This window comes from Metarhizium brunneum, chromosome 5 (genome assembly GCF_013426205.1).
Source record: "Metarhizium brunneum chromosome 5, complete sequence".
Taxonomy (NCBI): domain Eukaryota; kingdom Fungi; phylum Ascomycota; class Sordariomycetes; order Hypocreales; family Clavicipitaceae; genus Metarhizium; species Metarhizium brunneum.
This window is the reverse complement of record NC_089426.1, coordinates 1,900,503-1,915,489: the sequence shown is the minus strand read 5'-3', so window position 1 is coordinate 1,915,489 and position 14,987 is coordinate 1,900,503. Positions and strand designations below refer to the sequence as shown.

General features: G+C 50.1%; 4 protein-coding genes across 4 annotated transcripts; 2 read left to right on the top strand and 2 right to left on the bottom strand.

Annotated features, from left to right (window-relative positions):
* Positions 1–412: 412 nt before the first annotated feature.
* NUP192 (Nucleoporin NUP192) lies at positions 413–5,644 on the top strand (the record flags this gene model as incomplete). Its single annotated transcript, XM_014686955.1, has 5 exons — positions 413–602; positions 662–1,273; positions 1,337–5,050; positions 5,115–5,536; positions 5,588–5,644. The coding sequence occupies 5 exons, from the start codon at positions 413–415 to the stop codon at positions 5,642–5,644; spliced, it is 4,995 nt and encodes a 1,664-aa protein (XP_014542441.1).
* Positions 5,645–6,394: 750 nt separating this feature from the next.
* G6M90_00g086730 (uncharacterized protein) lies at positions 6,395–7,507 on the bottom strand (the record flags this gene model as incomplete). The annotated part of the gene is made up of 1 exon (XM_014686956.1): positions 6,395–7,507. One exon carries the CDS (start codon positions 7,505–7,507, stop codon positions 6,395–6,397), a length of 1,113 nt encoding a protein of 370 aa, XP_014542442.1.
* Positions 7,508–8,214: 707 nt separating this feature from the next.
* On the bottom strand, positions 8,215–8,886 carry G6M90_00g086720 (uncharacterized protein; the record flags this gene model as incomplete). The annotated part of the gene is made up of 1 exon (XM_066131294.1): positions 8,215–8,886. One exon carries the CDS (start codon positions 8,884–8,886, stop codon positions 8,215–8,217), a length of 672 nt encoding a protein of 223 aa, XP_065987455.1.
* A 2,583-nt stretch (positions 8,887–11,469) lies between these two features.
* Positions 11,470–14,968, top strand: mip-1 (DNA polymerase gamma; the record flags this gene model as incomplete). Its single annotated transcript, XM_014686957.2, has 2 exons — positions 11,470–11,638; positions 11,703–14,968. The coding sequence occupies 2 exons, from the start codon at positions 11,470–11,472 to the stop codon at positions 14,966–14,968; spliced, it is 3,435 nt and encodes a 1,144-aa protein (XP_014542443.2).
* Between the last annotated feature and the right edge of the window lie 19 nt (positions 14,969–14,987).

The following is a 14,987-nucleotide window of genomic DNA, read 5'->3' as shown; positions in this document are numbered from 1 at the left end:
TTATCCTTGGGTCCAAGTTACTGAAATTAGAGGCCCGTTTTCTGCGAAATCTTTGCGCCAATATTCCTGGTGCCTGTTGTCGCATTGAGTTGCGGGAAGCTCTCAGCTCGGAGAGCTCTGGGAAATAGACCCGGCAGAATCCACACCGCCTTTGTCGATGTTTACTTCGACCCGCACCTTTTTTGAAGCTGCGCCGTTACCTAATCGTTGATGGTTTTGCTCGCCGCCAGCAGGGATGGGAGCAGCGAGGCTGCAGAATATCGAAAAAGACCTGTTGTGAACCTCGTTGCTGGACCGGATACGCAACAATTACCACCTGATCCCCAAAGTCGTCTCTACCGCCGTCCGGTGACAAAGTTGGTTCCCGCGCAATTCCTGATATTTCAACATGCGATAGCGCCTGCCACCAAAAATGGCCGAAGTTATGATTTTGGATGCATTGCAGGCCTTTCACCGAGAACTGGTGGCCTTGCGAAGCGGCTTTGGAGATGCAACCGAAAGCCTGAATAACGAACTACTGGTGCAGACATTCGAAAAGGAGTTGGAGAAACTGTGGGAATGCCCTGCCAAAAACGACAAGAGCCGGAACGTGGTTAAGTCAGGTAAGCTTCCAAAGCATGCCCTATGGCAAGTATTGAACACAGGACTGAACATTTTGCAGGGAAACTTTCAATTGAAGAACAAGAGTTTACCATCAACGAGAAATTTCAACAAGACGCGCTTTTATTGTCCGACGAACTCGACCTCGACGAAATCGAAGCTGCAAAATGCCTCCTCGAATCGCAAGATGACCCATCTGTTCTGGGTCGATCTCTTCTGGAATGTGGTATCATTCGCTTTCACCAACAGCGCAAATATACCTTGGACGCGTTGAGGCTACTGCTGGAATTGGATAGCGTTGAAGACGATGCAGAAGAATCCGGGGCTCTGGAAACCATCAAGATGTTTGTCGCGGCCAGGTTGTTTCAATCGCGAACCGGGGGGGCCAAGCGATACGTGCCACGTTGCATGGCAGCCATGGGGAAGATTAAAAGCTGGCTACAACGGCTGGCAGACAAGATTGCTGCCGCGCAAGCTCTGAGTCAAGTCAAGCCCGACCAGCTATCTGAAGAGGTGGAAACCATTGAGTTTTCTCGGGTGAGCTTGATACAGCAGCACGAGCTTTTGGGTGTTGTCCTCTGCCGTCTCGTTGAGAAGAGACAAGCAGATCTGTCGGATTTTATGGACTTTGTCTCTACGCTAAAGAAGTTGGACAAGTACGATAATCTTCTTGGTTCGTACAAGCCCTGCACGAGCATGAATGGAATTCTCTGACGCAATTACTAACGAGCAATAGCACATTTGGTTCCTGCAATGGGAGCCTATATCTCAGTTTTCGGATCCACTGAAGGGGGTTATGATTTGATTAAAGTACGAGAGGTGCATAGCAAGCTCTTTCCCGCCGCAGACGATTCAACTTGGCCGTTACCACATTTTCATGCCGCATTCAGGGCCTGGTGGCTCGCCGAATACAGTGGCTTTTACCTTGATGATCCGCCTGAGGCAGCTATTCCCCCAGGAACCGACCTAGACGAAGAAGATCGCCAGCGATCGAAACAGTTCCTCGACGCCCTGAAAGATGGTGCCTTTGACTTTTTGCTCTCAGTTGCTGGAGATGTTAAACCAGCTGACTGGCACGACTCAGTTCGTGTGGGCATGCGAAATTGGCTCACAAGAAAGTCGTCTGCACTAACGGCCGATTCCGTGCAATTTGCAGGATTCTTTCAATTGTGTCTCATGTCACAAATTGAAGTGTTTGTAGATGCATTCATATCAAACCTTCCAGACGTCTTGAGAAAACTCAGGGTAGAGGAGGACGAGCAAAGACAACTTAGCCAGGCACATGAGCAAGACCTAGACTTGGAACGATTCCTCCTTATCATCGCTTACTCTTATGAAGGACGTGCAGAGGCGGCTGCGAACTTCTGGTCAGACCCAGACAGTAATCTCGCAGGCTTCATGCATTGGGCATCCAGGAGAGCTTCGACGCCCCTGGTCACAGCTTTTTGTGAAATGCTTCAAGCGATAGCTGGAAACGATGATTGCGCCACGGCTGCGCACGAATTTCTTCTCGATGACGGCCACCAATCTTCAGGCAAAATGAGAAGATCTCAGTCATTGACTTGGACACAGATCTTTAGAGAGCTGGACTTCTTTTCTGAAAAGATCAGACAAAAGCCTACAACAACACAGACATCACGGTACCGCAGTGGTAAGCCGGCGAATGAACATGTCGAGACAGAGCCGGAATCGGCCATGATGCTTGAGTGTTATCTACGTCTAATGGCCAAGCTTGCTACTGAGAGTGAAACTTCGCGGCTATTTTTACTTCAAAATGCAAACTACAATTTGGTCGACGTGCTGTACGAATTAGCTAGCAGTCCAGTTCCCCCGAGACTTCGCGGATGCGTTTTCATGGCACTCAAAGCTCTCATGTCTAGGAAAACCATACAAGAAAGCCACACAATGTGGACGTGTCTGGAAAATTGGATCACTGGTGGTTATGCAGGACCTGTTGCAGGACCCCTGAGACAAGCCCAACCCGCGCCTCTCATTTCGATGGATAGGATCCTGGATGAAATGAGCAGTGGATTCGAAGATCCAGAATCGTTCGTTCAGCTGCTGTTGTCACTTGTTTCACCGGCAATAGACAGTAGTCCCTTGAATGACAGTCTACCATTTCCCGAAACCCTGGGTTCAAATTCACGAAATCCTGGCGTCGAGGTATATGTTGACTTCGTGATGGGATTGGTTTTCGCAAACAAAGCACAGGAGCTGCAGGACAAACACCAGTTGCGCGTGCTGAGGCTAAGTTGTCTTGATTTTATGCTGACTTGTTTGTCGACATTCAATGAAGATTTGATTGTGATTGCAAACGAAACCACAATCATGATTGACTCCGTCATCTCGACCACCGATCTTGCAACCTACGTTCGGAAGCATCCGTTTGCGAGGGTCATGGAATGGATGTTCAATGACAAGGTCATGACGGCACTGTTCAACACAATTCACCAAGAACCTGCGGATGTGGGCAATGCCGCTCCTGACTCGCCCTTAATTCTCGGTATATTAAGAGCCGTTGAAGTAATTTCCAAGGTTCTTGACCTGGAGGCGACGTATCTTGATTTAGTGAGACCGCTCATCAAAACACAACCCGGAGCTAGACGCCAACCTGTTACCAATGCACCATATGCCTCTTTCCAAGATGGGCTTGTCACTAGACTGAATCTTGTTGTGGACCTTGGAAATTACTGCGGCATCGGACACCCAGCTCTTACCTTGGCCTGCCTCAAACTTCTGGAGAGAATGTCCTCATCATCAAAGATTACAGCAACTTGGTCAGGGTCTGGTCGCCAATCGCACCGTAACAAAGCCATTGTGGCCATGGAAGCAAATGGCGAACATGAATCGATTTCAAGATGCTTTTCGTCGGAGCTCATGGCGCCACTAGAAGCTGGACGTGAGGCGGATTCCCCAAACTACATTACGAAAATCTATATCCTAGATTTCCTCCTTCAGTGTCTCTCAACGACTCCAAAGGAACCAACTATTGCGCATTTGCTTCTTGGCTTCAAGTGTGGCGTGGACTCGGTCACGATTGAAAACAATAGTGCATTTTCAAATCAAACATCTTTGTTCCACACACTTCTTCGACTGTTAATGGAAATCCCGTCTGGAGATGCAGAGGGCATGAGACAATGGCTAATTGCGATCAAGTCAAGGGTGATGCGTATTCTCCACATTCTTTGGGGCTCACCTCTTTCGGCGCCTTGGGTGATTAATGACCTGAGAGAAAATGAGTTCCTGTTCCACCTTCTCATCCGCGAAACAGTCATTCAGCCTGAACTGCCTTGGGAAGGCCAGAATGTAGCAACATTACATTTCCCCGTTACCGATGGAGCCTCTACCCTCGTCGATTTCCTGACAATAAGAAGCTTGACGCTGGAATATATGGCCATGGAGTTGTGTATGATTTCTCAAGGTCGAATTCCTAGCACAAAGCGACGGATTTTCGAGGCTCTGAATGGACAAGTCACAGGAGACGGCAACCAAGTCATACAAACACCAACTGTGTTTGACTTGTTCGATTTCCTACTCCCGGAAGGGATCTGGGATTTCCCGCCTCCTCCGATCCAGTTTTACAAAGACGTGGATATCACCATCTGCGTGGAAAATGATGCTGACGGAAATGCCATTCACAACATAGATCGCGTCAAGGAGATTCTTCTCTTCAAACGTGGAGAATCCCAGAGCCAGGGTAGCGTGATATCTGTTCAAGACCTTGCTATCATTGAAAGGGAAGAAGGGATGATTATTGAATACCTCGTTTCGAATAACCGACAGAAGCAGATCGCGACCCAATGTCTGAGAGTGCTGAGGTCATGGACGCGGTTGTTACTCGTCATGATTGAGTGCAATGATTTCAAAGGCACAGCTCAGACATCATTTTTCCTTCAGGCACTCCAAGCTGTGCTCCCTAGCCTCGAAGCATTTGCTTCAGACCGACCAAAGGAGGCTCTAGAGCTGGCGAAACTAGCCCGAGTATTGCTGTTCAAACTCGACTTGGGCAGCCAAGACATGTCAGATAAGCACAGCGGGTCCATTGGCAACCTGGTGAGCGACAAACTTTACCAACTATTTCAGATTTGTCTGCAGGCAATTGGGAAGTGGGCCGGCACAGCCGAACTCCGGTCAGTCTATTATGAGATCTGCTACCGATATCTCACCGGCATGTCTGAGCAGGGTGCGCTGAGCCCAACCCGCCCCAAAACAACAAAGACTATTCAGGTGTACGGCGAGAGGCTGATCAACGTGATTTGCGACGATGCTTATTGCGGCGAGCCGACATATCAGGCGTCAGCCCTTGTTCTTCTAAACTCTCTCGTCAATGTTGGCCGACATGAAAACGACAGTCATGTAATCGAGACCCTCAACAAGCTCAACTTTATTGGTATCCTGGTCGATTCCCTTCGCAACATCATGCAAGAATGGCAAGACGCCTACACAGCTGGTAAGGTTTTGTGCCGTCATCAACATTACGTTTTTTTTTGTCCTCAACTAATCAACACCACCAGGCCACACGGATCAGCAAAACTACCAAAACGCCCGTCTTGCGCTGCTCCTCCAAATGGCCCAATCCCGCCACGGCGCCAAATACATCCTCTATGCCAACCTCTTCCGCGCGATTGACACTAGCGGTCTCTTCACGGCCGACCCTGAGCTGCAGAGTGATGTGCAAAACTCGCGTGCCCTGGAGCAGCACTATGACCTCTTGGCAAAAGTCGTTCGTATCATTGGCGCCGCCCTCCTCAGCAGGGGAAGCCATAACATTGTCCAGGGGCGCAAATTCCTCACCGACCACAGGATGCTGGTGACGCATACACTCAAGAGAAGTGCTGGCATCGGCGGGGGTGCGGGCAACGAGGCACTGGATGAGAAGATTAGCGACCTTGCCGATGGGCTCATGGTTGTGATTGCCGCGACTGGCTTCTTGGAGGTATGTTGACAATTGATAAGTGGTCCATGGTTCGGTGTTAACGAAATGCAGTATGAGAACGAATCCGTAGTTGAGTCGATGAAGCCGAATCAAGCACTGTTCCATTAATCTTGCAGATGGCGCACGCAGATATTAATGAAGGGGGTCAAGTATACAGCAAAGTTTTCGCGCTCAGGTTGGGCGATAGAATTGGCGTTGGGAAGGAATTTTTCATGAACCAAGTATCGCGACGGGATCAATTGGCAATGTGAGATAGTACACCGCCCGGAAAGGGAAAAAAGAATCATATATATACATATATACCTTTTGGATATTTCAGGTGAGCATGTAGTGATAGGTTTAAAATAGAATAAAGTCCATTCAGGACGATGTATGTACTACCACGTGGATTCTAATTTACTCTCTGTTGTCCTTCGTCCCAGGCCATGTATAGCGGAACTTTTATGACGCCAACGTGAGTATTTCATAATTCTTTAAAATGCGTGCGGACCGCGCAATGCCCATGTGTATACTGAAGTCAAGACTAAATCGAGACCAACCATGCGTATGCACATTCGACTATATATATACAAAAGCCGCTGAAAGTCCATTTCTTCCGAGGCCGATGAGCGGCGGGCAGCCAGGTCATGATATTTCGTCCGCTTTTCTTTTACCTTTTGACGCAGTCATGAGCTTGAGCTCAAGATGCCAAAAGCCTTTGGTTTTCGTATTATAAGCGCTCCGTGGCTTGGTGTCTATCTTGGCTCTGCACATGGGGCATTTCCCCTTTGTGGCTTCGACATGGAGTGACGAGTGCAGACACTGCGCGCAGTAAAGGTGGCCTGTGGCACGTTATTAGTACGGGGTCATGTCTTTGCTTCAAGGTGAAGACTTGCCGCAGTGGGTGACAGTGAGGGTTGTGACATCGTCCATGCAGATGACACACTGAAACTTGGATATCTTGATGCGATTATCTTGTTGCGGCTTCTTCAATTCTTCCGGAACCTTGTTGGCCTCGGTCAGGTCTATCGTCGTGAGCTCTTCGCCGTCGACTATTTCTGAGCCTTGGGTGGTGAGATTCTCTCCAAACAAGTCGTCGTCGTCGTCGTCGTCCAAGGGTGCTGACGGCATGGCTAACGAGCCCACGGACGCGCTGTTTACGGCACCGGAACTTTGCTGCGACGTCCTCATGCGTTTATCGATTGGCGGCGGGTCGGTATCGTTGAGGATATGCTGAAATCGAGGCGGTGGCGGCGGCATCTTGTCCGAGAAGGAGGGATAGGAGCTTTGTGATGTTGCTGAATCCTCGCCGTTGTCCGTGGTGAACGAAGTGTTCTGTGATTCTCCAAGGCCGGAAGAACTGAGCTGCGTTGTAGAGCGTGAAGGTGCCGCAAGTGTCCGAGTGCAGGCTGACACTTGGCGGAGGGGAGCCGCCTCCGAACAAGGATTGGTGGTGGGAGCCGCGGGCTGAGGCTGAAATGCAGCCTGGTCTGGCTGTGGTGCCTCGCTGGCGGCTGGGTTGGACGTGAATGGAGGGTAGGTGGACGGGGACGAAAAGTCGTTGTCGGCGAATATGCCCAGAAAAAGGTCGTCGCTGTCGTTGCTGTGCTCGTCGTTGTCGCTACTAGTTGTGGTGTCTTCGCCCCAGTAAGTGGGTGCGACAACGTTGGTGGTGATGCGGCGAAAGGAAGGTGGTCGGTAGGACGACGGCGATTGCTGTCGTTGGCGACGGGGAGTCGACGGAGAGTTTGATAATGCCGGCACGTTTCCCGCCCGCAGCGGACTTCTTGCGGATGAATGCGAAGATGCTGTCGAGGCGTGGTGGCGAGGCGACGAAGAGCGTGCTAATGCGGAAGACCGTTGCGGCAGTGGGGGGAGGATGGGCTGTCGGTTGTTTCGTGGCGGGAGATTATCTGTGCGATGAGTGTCCTGGCATGGGTCGCTGTCCGTTTCTGTGATGATCGTTTCCAAGAGGCCCGGAGGTGAGGTCATGGTGCAAGGCGTGGCAATCCTCACGAACCAAGGTTTTCGTGTCGGACAGACAGAAGGGCGAAGTTGGCATGGCGTGGTGGTGACGGGTGCTCAGAGAAAGTGGCGACTACTTCAAGCGCGGAGGATTTGGTTGATGGAGTACTTGGGGACCCGGAGGACTTAGGTGTTGGCACTTGTACACTCGAGGACATGGTAGGTTGGGGGACCTGGGCTTCTGGTGTACCGTGTGCGGTGTACGGTGACAGGGGTCTGCGGTCTGCGGTCTGCGGTCTGCGGTCTGTGGTGAACTCAAGTCCCGACCAGACAACTTGACCTCCTCCATCTTAAACGGCCAGCGTTGAACCAACCGTCCTCTAGCGCCCGCATATTATTATCATGTGGAATACTTCAGGTGGCCTGTGCCGGCTTGTCCGCATTCACATACACTTACTTGGCTGTGGATTCCCAGTACTAAGTAGGCCGAAGCACTGGATATATTTCGGCGTCTAAAGCTGTCTGAATAAAGCAGCGCGTCCAACTCGGATTCAAAACCGCAAATAAATTTCAATCCTCAGCATCTTTCCACGTCCATCCTAGTCAATCTCCAATTGCCAAACATCAACTGTGCAATCCAGCGTTACCGAGTACTCTAAGCCAATGACATTCTGCATCTTTTATACCAATCCAGATTCCATACCCAGTCCCTCAATCGTTTCATGTCTCAAACCCTAGGCACATGACACCAATAGCGACCTTTGGTAGAGTACCCCGATCACCCACCTCATATAACGACCCTTTGTGACTGTTCTCTGCACATCAAGAGATTGGGCAAGCCAAAATGAATCAAGCAGGATGATAGACGAATAGTTCCCCCTTGCATTTTCCCATTCCATGCGAATCATGTTCAAATCCGGGACTTTTGTGTCCACATAATCGGCTTTGATTTGTAGCCATGGGTCTGCGATTTCGCCTCGGCCTAGGCAAACCAAGATGTAGTATTGGAATGTCTGAAGTATCATCATCCTGTCGACGGGGATGGATGTTTTCATGTAATACCCAAATTCTGGGCGGCGCATATGGTTCTGGGCCTGACGCAGCAAGATAGCTGCCTTCAGCCAAAAATATTCCTTGAAGATTTCATCCCACTCCTCCCTAGTTGGTTCTGTAGGTCGTAGTTGCCGTCGAGAATGCACATAATTGTCTTGGGAAGGGAGTTCAGTAAGATATTCTCTTCCGTTTGGCGAATCATAATAGTGGGGCAGGGCGGCTTGTATCTGTCCTGTCGCTGTCGTCGCCGCAGTCTCCGTGAGGCGTTGCTGTCGTGTGAACTGCCCATCACATGGATTCCCAGCCAAGCAGATCAGGGCCTGATATATCGCCCAGCACGATTCCTGGGACATTGTTGCTAGGGAATATGAATTGACAAGGAAGACGAAATTGCAATAGTGTTTAAGAATGGTGGAATTTGGGCCTACAGAATAGCCGGGCGGGAGAAACCAGACATTTTATACTCGTGCATATGTAGGCAACGCTCGAGCAGTGGTTCTGGTGCCTTGGGTTGGACACCCACAAGACTATGCCTTCAAAGAATGTAAAGACCCTCACTGCTCAGGACTGTGAGTCTGTCGACGGCTGTTTATTGTGGAATTCGAAGACTGTTCAAGGCAAGTTCAACACCTGTATGGCGGTTTATGATGCACAAGGGGAACAGACAGGCTTTGTATGAATGAAATAGGCATAGCTTAAAGATTTTTTGCCTTCCTTTCACAGAAAGACCAGTCAGCATTGAGCGCTTGCAGCTCATTCACATGTGGCACATGGGTAGAAAGAAGCACAGACAGCAACTCCGGTCCGACATGCTCACGCAAAGAAATCCACGGCGACGAATGAACACATTCAAGCTCGAGAAACATTAACGGGAAATTACAATAAATTCAAATCTTTAATTTCGGCATCTAGCATGCAGATTCATTGATAACGACCTTGAAATCCGCCATTCCTCCATGCGAGTCGCAGCTTGGCCTCTGAACTTTCAAGCTGTCAAAACACAGGACGATGAACTGCAGAGGAAGAGAGCTAAGAGGGCACACTTGTAAGCTGGGTGTGGGGAATATTCGCCATTTACCGCTATTACTGCATCTTTTTCCTCCATGGCCCAACGTTCAAGCCCGACTGACATCAGGTTCATTGTGACGGGGATGCAGACAGTCTCACGTAGCTGTCACTAGCGACCAGCAATGAAGTGCCTGGGCTGGAAGCAGCCAGATATTTTTCCGGTTTTTCACATTGACATGTCATTAATGACTGCCTAATTATGACTTTAGAGCCAGACCCGATCGTTCCCCGTGCTTCCTGGTCAGCCGCTTTGAAGAGGTTGTTCTCATCGCCTGCAAGCGTCCTACAAAGATGACTACTTTATTTCCTTTTTCTGGGAGTTTCTCTTAGACTCTTTATCGAACAATAAAGATATACAGTCCAATGTAACTGACTTTTTCTTAGGGTTTGAGAGCTCAAACACTCCACAACTCCGTGGTTACTCAAGAGTCCTCCACTAAGGGGCGACCGTGGAAATGCAGAAGATTATATTGATTACTGCGTTTGCTTTCCCAGATGTCTATCAAATCAACTCGCTATTAAATCTGGTGTGTTTTAACTTTGAAGTTGCGTAGTATTTGCGTATCTATATTGTTTCTTCGCGACTCCTACCCGGTACCGCCGTTAATATCCCACACCAGCTCATTCAAGCAGAGTCTACAGCTTTAAATTTCCATAGTCCCTAAAAAAGGGCCATGCCTTGCTCCAAGTTTTAATTAATTCTCCATGGCTCTATTGCTGGACGACTCGCTCTTAGACGTTTAGCTGTGAACCTGAAAGTGTGAGGCACTAGGCAAGGTTTTGGTAAATGTTGTGACTGCATCAACATTATTTATTCCCAAACCACGGGGATTCCTCCCCCAGGTGCTAGTAAATCACCGTTTTTGACGCCCGTCGATCGCCCGTTCATGGCAGTCAGGAGAATGCAGAGTCGGGATTCATTACCACCACGAAGCCGTTGACGGGATGCAGGACATACGGTGATGGTTCCAAGAGCTTGGAGATGAATCTGCAGAGTAGAAGAATGCCCAGTTGGGGGCCTTCAATGAACATGCATGCCATGTTTTCAGCCGTGATGACAAGGTCTCGTGCGGTTCGAAAGAGTTTAGACTCACCACAGTTGTCGCCATTTCCCACATGCCTACGACGAAGCCCCGTATGTCCAATGTTTTTATCATCTCTGCGTCTGATGAAAAGAGTAGCCCATATCAGTTCACTGGGCAGCCTGTAGTTGCCTCTGGACAGAGCTCGGTGCTGCAGCGAATCAGAGCGTGTTGCGTGTTGAGGCCGCAACTTGCCATGCGAATTAGTTTATTGGGCAGGACGGAGCAGCGACCTCCGGTGGACCTCGGACTGCTCCGTACGCGCCGTTCACCTTCCGCTTTCCGGCCATATAAAGTGGGGCGTTCCGGAGTGGTGAAATGATGGCGGCAGCAGAAGAAGAAAATACAGCACAGAGCCGCAACCGGTCGCCGCTATGGTCAAACATACACTCATGCTGTAGTGTAGTGCTGTAGTGCTCGTGGAGTCCTTCCAAACATTGAAGTAATATTGCAGATTGTGCACACAAGTATCGACCAGCTGGCGGCGTTGATTGATGACTTCAAAGGGACCTAGGTACTTAAGTACTTATGTATGCCCCCCCCAGACTGCAAAAAAAACACAGCTCGTCGACTGGTCGCACTTGAGGTGCACAGTCTCCACCAAAACTCCTTATGGCCCACTTGACAGCTCAAACTTGATGTTCAACTCTTGGTTTCGTTGCGCCACATCTGTGAGCTTCATGCACGACAAACGACAATTCGCGACTCCTTCCCATCGTTCCCAGTCTCTTTCCAACCACGGTTCAGGGCGCACAGTCGCTTCCACGTCATGATTAACCGGTGCTTATGAATACGCTTTGTCCTGCTGCTGGTCACGTCCAGCGCACGTCCACAGCCAGTGTCGTGCGCATTGCTCGCCATCAGGCGCCTCGTCGGCTTGCATGGCGTGCCTATGTTCGCTGGCAGTCTGATGTCGCCAAACAGGACAATGGCAGACGTCCCGGGAGCCTAGCAAGTGAGTGCAGTGATTGCCGGCTATCCGTCTTCCTGGATTCCGACCTTGCTAACCAACATGCAAGTTCCCTCTCAGCCTAGATACAACGAAATCGGCGTGCAACTGCTGAGCTCCCATGTGTTCAGCCAAATATTTCCCGACGGGTGCGAGCCTCCCCCCGAAGAGCTTGTGAAGCTGTCCAAAGATCATTTACAACGCCATGACCTGCTTGGAAAGAACACCGACGATTCCAAACCCATCGCGTTTGACCTGCCACAACTAGAGGGACGTACTCTTGATGAACACTTCTACAAACTCGGCTCCGATTGCGCAGAGCCCTACCTTTCATTTGCCAAACAATTCGCCCGGGCTAGTGTTCCTCCAAAGCCTAGAAAATGGGTTCGCCGTAGTGGATGGACCAAGTATTATCCTGATGGAAGAAGCGAACCGGTCGATGTTCCCGACGAGCACATGCTGTGCTTTGATACGGAAGTCATGTGGAAAGAGAGCCCATTTGCTGTCATGGCATGCGCCTCAAGTCCCACAGCCTGGTACGCATGGCTGTCTCCGTGGCTTCTGGGGAAATCAAAAAATGATCGTCAACTTATTCCCCTTGGTGACCCTGCCAAGGAGCGGGTGGTTGTTGGACATAATGTGGGATACGACCGTGCTAGGGTACTAGAAGAATACGGCATTGAGCAGTCACGAAATTCTTTCATTGATACAATGTCACTTCACGTTGCCGTCAACGGCATGTGCTCACAACAGAGGCCAACGTGGATGAGGCACAAGAAGAATCGCGAACTCAGGGAACGAGTTGCGAGCCAGACCCCCGATAACGACCTTGCAGAGCTTTTGACCAGTAAAAGTATGCATGATGAAGAGGAGCTCTGGGTTGAACGCAGTTCGGTAAACTCGCTGCGCGATGTCGCCAAATTTCATCTCAATGTGTCCATTGATAAGGCTGTGCGAGACGACTTCGGCGAGCTTGACCGCAAGGGCGTCTTGGCGAAATTAGATGAACTAATGGATTATTGCGCTGCAGATGTGGCCATCACACATCGCGTTTACCAGATTGTATTTCCCAACTTTCTCGAGGTCTGCCCTCATCCAGTCAGCTTCGCGGCCCTACGCCATCTTGCTTCCGTCATTTTACCCGTCAACAAATCGTGGGATGCGTACATTGCGAATGCCGAAGCTACGTACCACAAGCTATCTGATGCCGTCCAGGAACGACTCGTTGGGTTGACCGAGAAGGCCTTGGAAATCAAGAGTGACATAACCAAGTGGCAAAACGATCCCTGGATGAAGCAACTAGACTGGTCAGGACAGGAAGTTCGCATGGTCAAAGGGAAACGCAAGGACGATCCACCACGCCCTGCCGCCCGGCAGAAGAAGCCGGGAATGCCACAATGGTATAAAGATCTTTTCCCAAAGAATGATTCGCCTATCAACGTTACAGTCCGCACGCGAATAGCCCCTCTGCTTCTTAGGCTGGCTTGGGATGGCCACCCATTGTTTTGGTCAGACAAGTATGGGTGGACTTTTCGAGTTCCCCGTGACGAATCAGCGAAATACACCGCAAAGCAGATGATCCAGTGTACCTTTGACGAAACGGAGCTTGCTCTCCGGGATGATAGAGAGCATTATTATTTCAAGCTTCCGCACAAGGATGGACCGACAGCCCGATGTGCTAATCCCATGGCGAAAGGTTACTTGCGTTATTTCGAGGCTGGCACACTGTCGTCGGAATACGAGTATGCCAAAGAAGCTCTAGAAATGAATGCTTCATGTTCTTACTGGATAAGCGCAAGAGACCGGATCATGTCTCAAATGGTAGTTTATGACAAAGATATCCCCAACAGACAGGCATCCGGACGACCACGGACCAAGTCGAAGGCAGATTCTTACGGCTTCATCCTGCCCCAAGTTATCCCCATGGGAACGATTACTAGGCGAGCAGTGGAAAATACATGGCTGACGGCCAGCAACGCAAAGAAGAACCGCGTCGGCTCTGAACTAAAGGCCATGGTAAAGGCTCCTAAGGGGTATTGTTTTGTAGGAGCTGATGTCGACTCCGAGGAGCTCTGGATTGCCAGCTTGGTTGGAGATGCGACTTTCAAACTCCATGGCGGCAACGCCATTGGTTTCATGACACTTGAAGGCACAAAAGCAGCAGGCACAGACCTGCACTCACGGACAGCTGGCATCCTAGGTATTACGAGAAACGATGCCAAGGTCTTCAACTACGGACGTATTTACGGGGCTGGCTTGAAGTTTGCGGCTACTCTACTGCGACAGTTTAACCCCAGCCTGTCCGAGAGACAAACCATGGAAGTGGCTTCGAGGCTGTATGCCAATACCAAGGGCACGAAGACGAATCGCAAGGTTATTCATAATAAGCCTTTCTGGAGAGGAGGCACAGAGTCATTTGTCTTCAATAAGCTTGAAGAGTTTGCCGAGCAAGAACGCCCGCGGACCCCAGTTCTCGGGGCTGGAATTACAGAAGCTCTCATGAGCCGCTTTATCAGCAAAGGTGGCTACCTCACGTCGCGAATTAACTGGGCTATTCAATCCTCAGGCGTCGACTATCTGCACCTGCTTATCGTCTCTATGGACTTCCTTATTAGGAGATTCAACATCAGTGCTCGCCTAGCCGTTACCGTCCATGATGAGATTCGATATCTTGTCAAAGAACAGGACAAGTACCGCGCCGCCATGGCTCTCCAAGTCGCCAATGTCTGGACACGAGCAATGTTTGCGCAACAGGTTGGCATCAATGACCTACCCCAATCTTGTGCGTATTTTTCTGCAGTGGATATCGACCATGTCCTGCGCAAGGAAGTAGATATGGACTGCATTACGCCAAGTCACCCTACCGCAATCGCGCCCGGCGAAAGCTTAGACATCAGTACGTTACTCGAGAAGGGATCAGAGGCCATGCTAGACCCCGCGGTCGTTCCAGACTCGAAATCCGCACCCCAACCCGGACAATACCAGTATACCCCTCGCGTTCCCGTGATGGAGGCAATGCAGGACACGCCTGGGCATAGCTTGTCTTTCATTAAAGCACAAATCATCGATAGCGACGACGAACTTCAAAATATGGTCAAGGATATGAAGAAGGTGCAAGCTGCGGCAGGTGCTGACAAGGAGAAGCCCATGGCTAAAAGAAGCCTGAAAAAGGTGCTACCGTACCACGCACAGCCTCAACTAATCCCCATGGAAGAGCCAATGTCCGTTTCTGAGGCGCTGCGCACCAAGTATCGAAACGAGCACGATGGGAAGAACAACAAGTGGCCGTGGCCCAGAACTCCCAATAAGAGCCAAAGGACAAGCACGAGGCTTTAGCGTTGTACAATATGTGTGA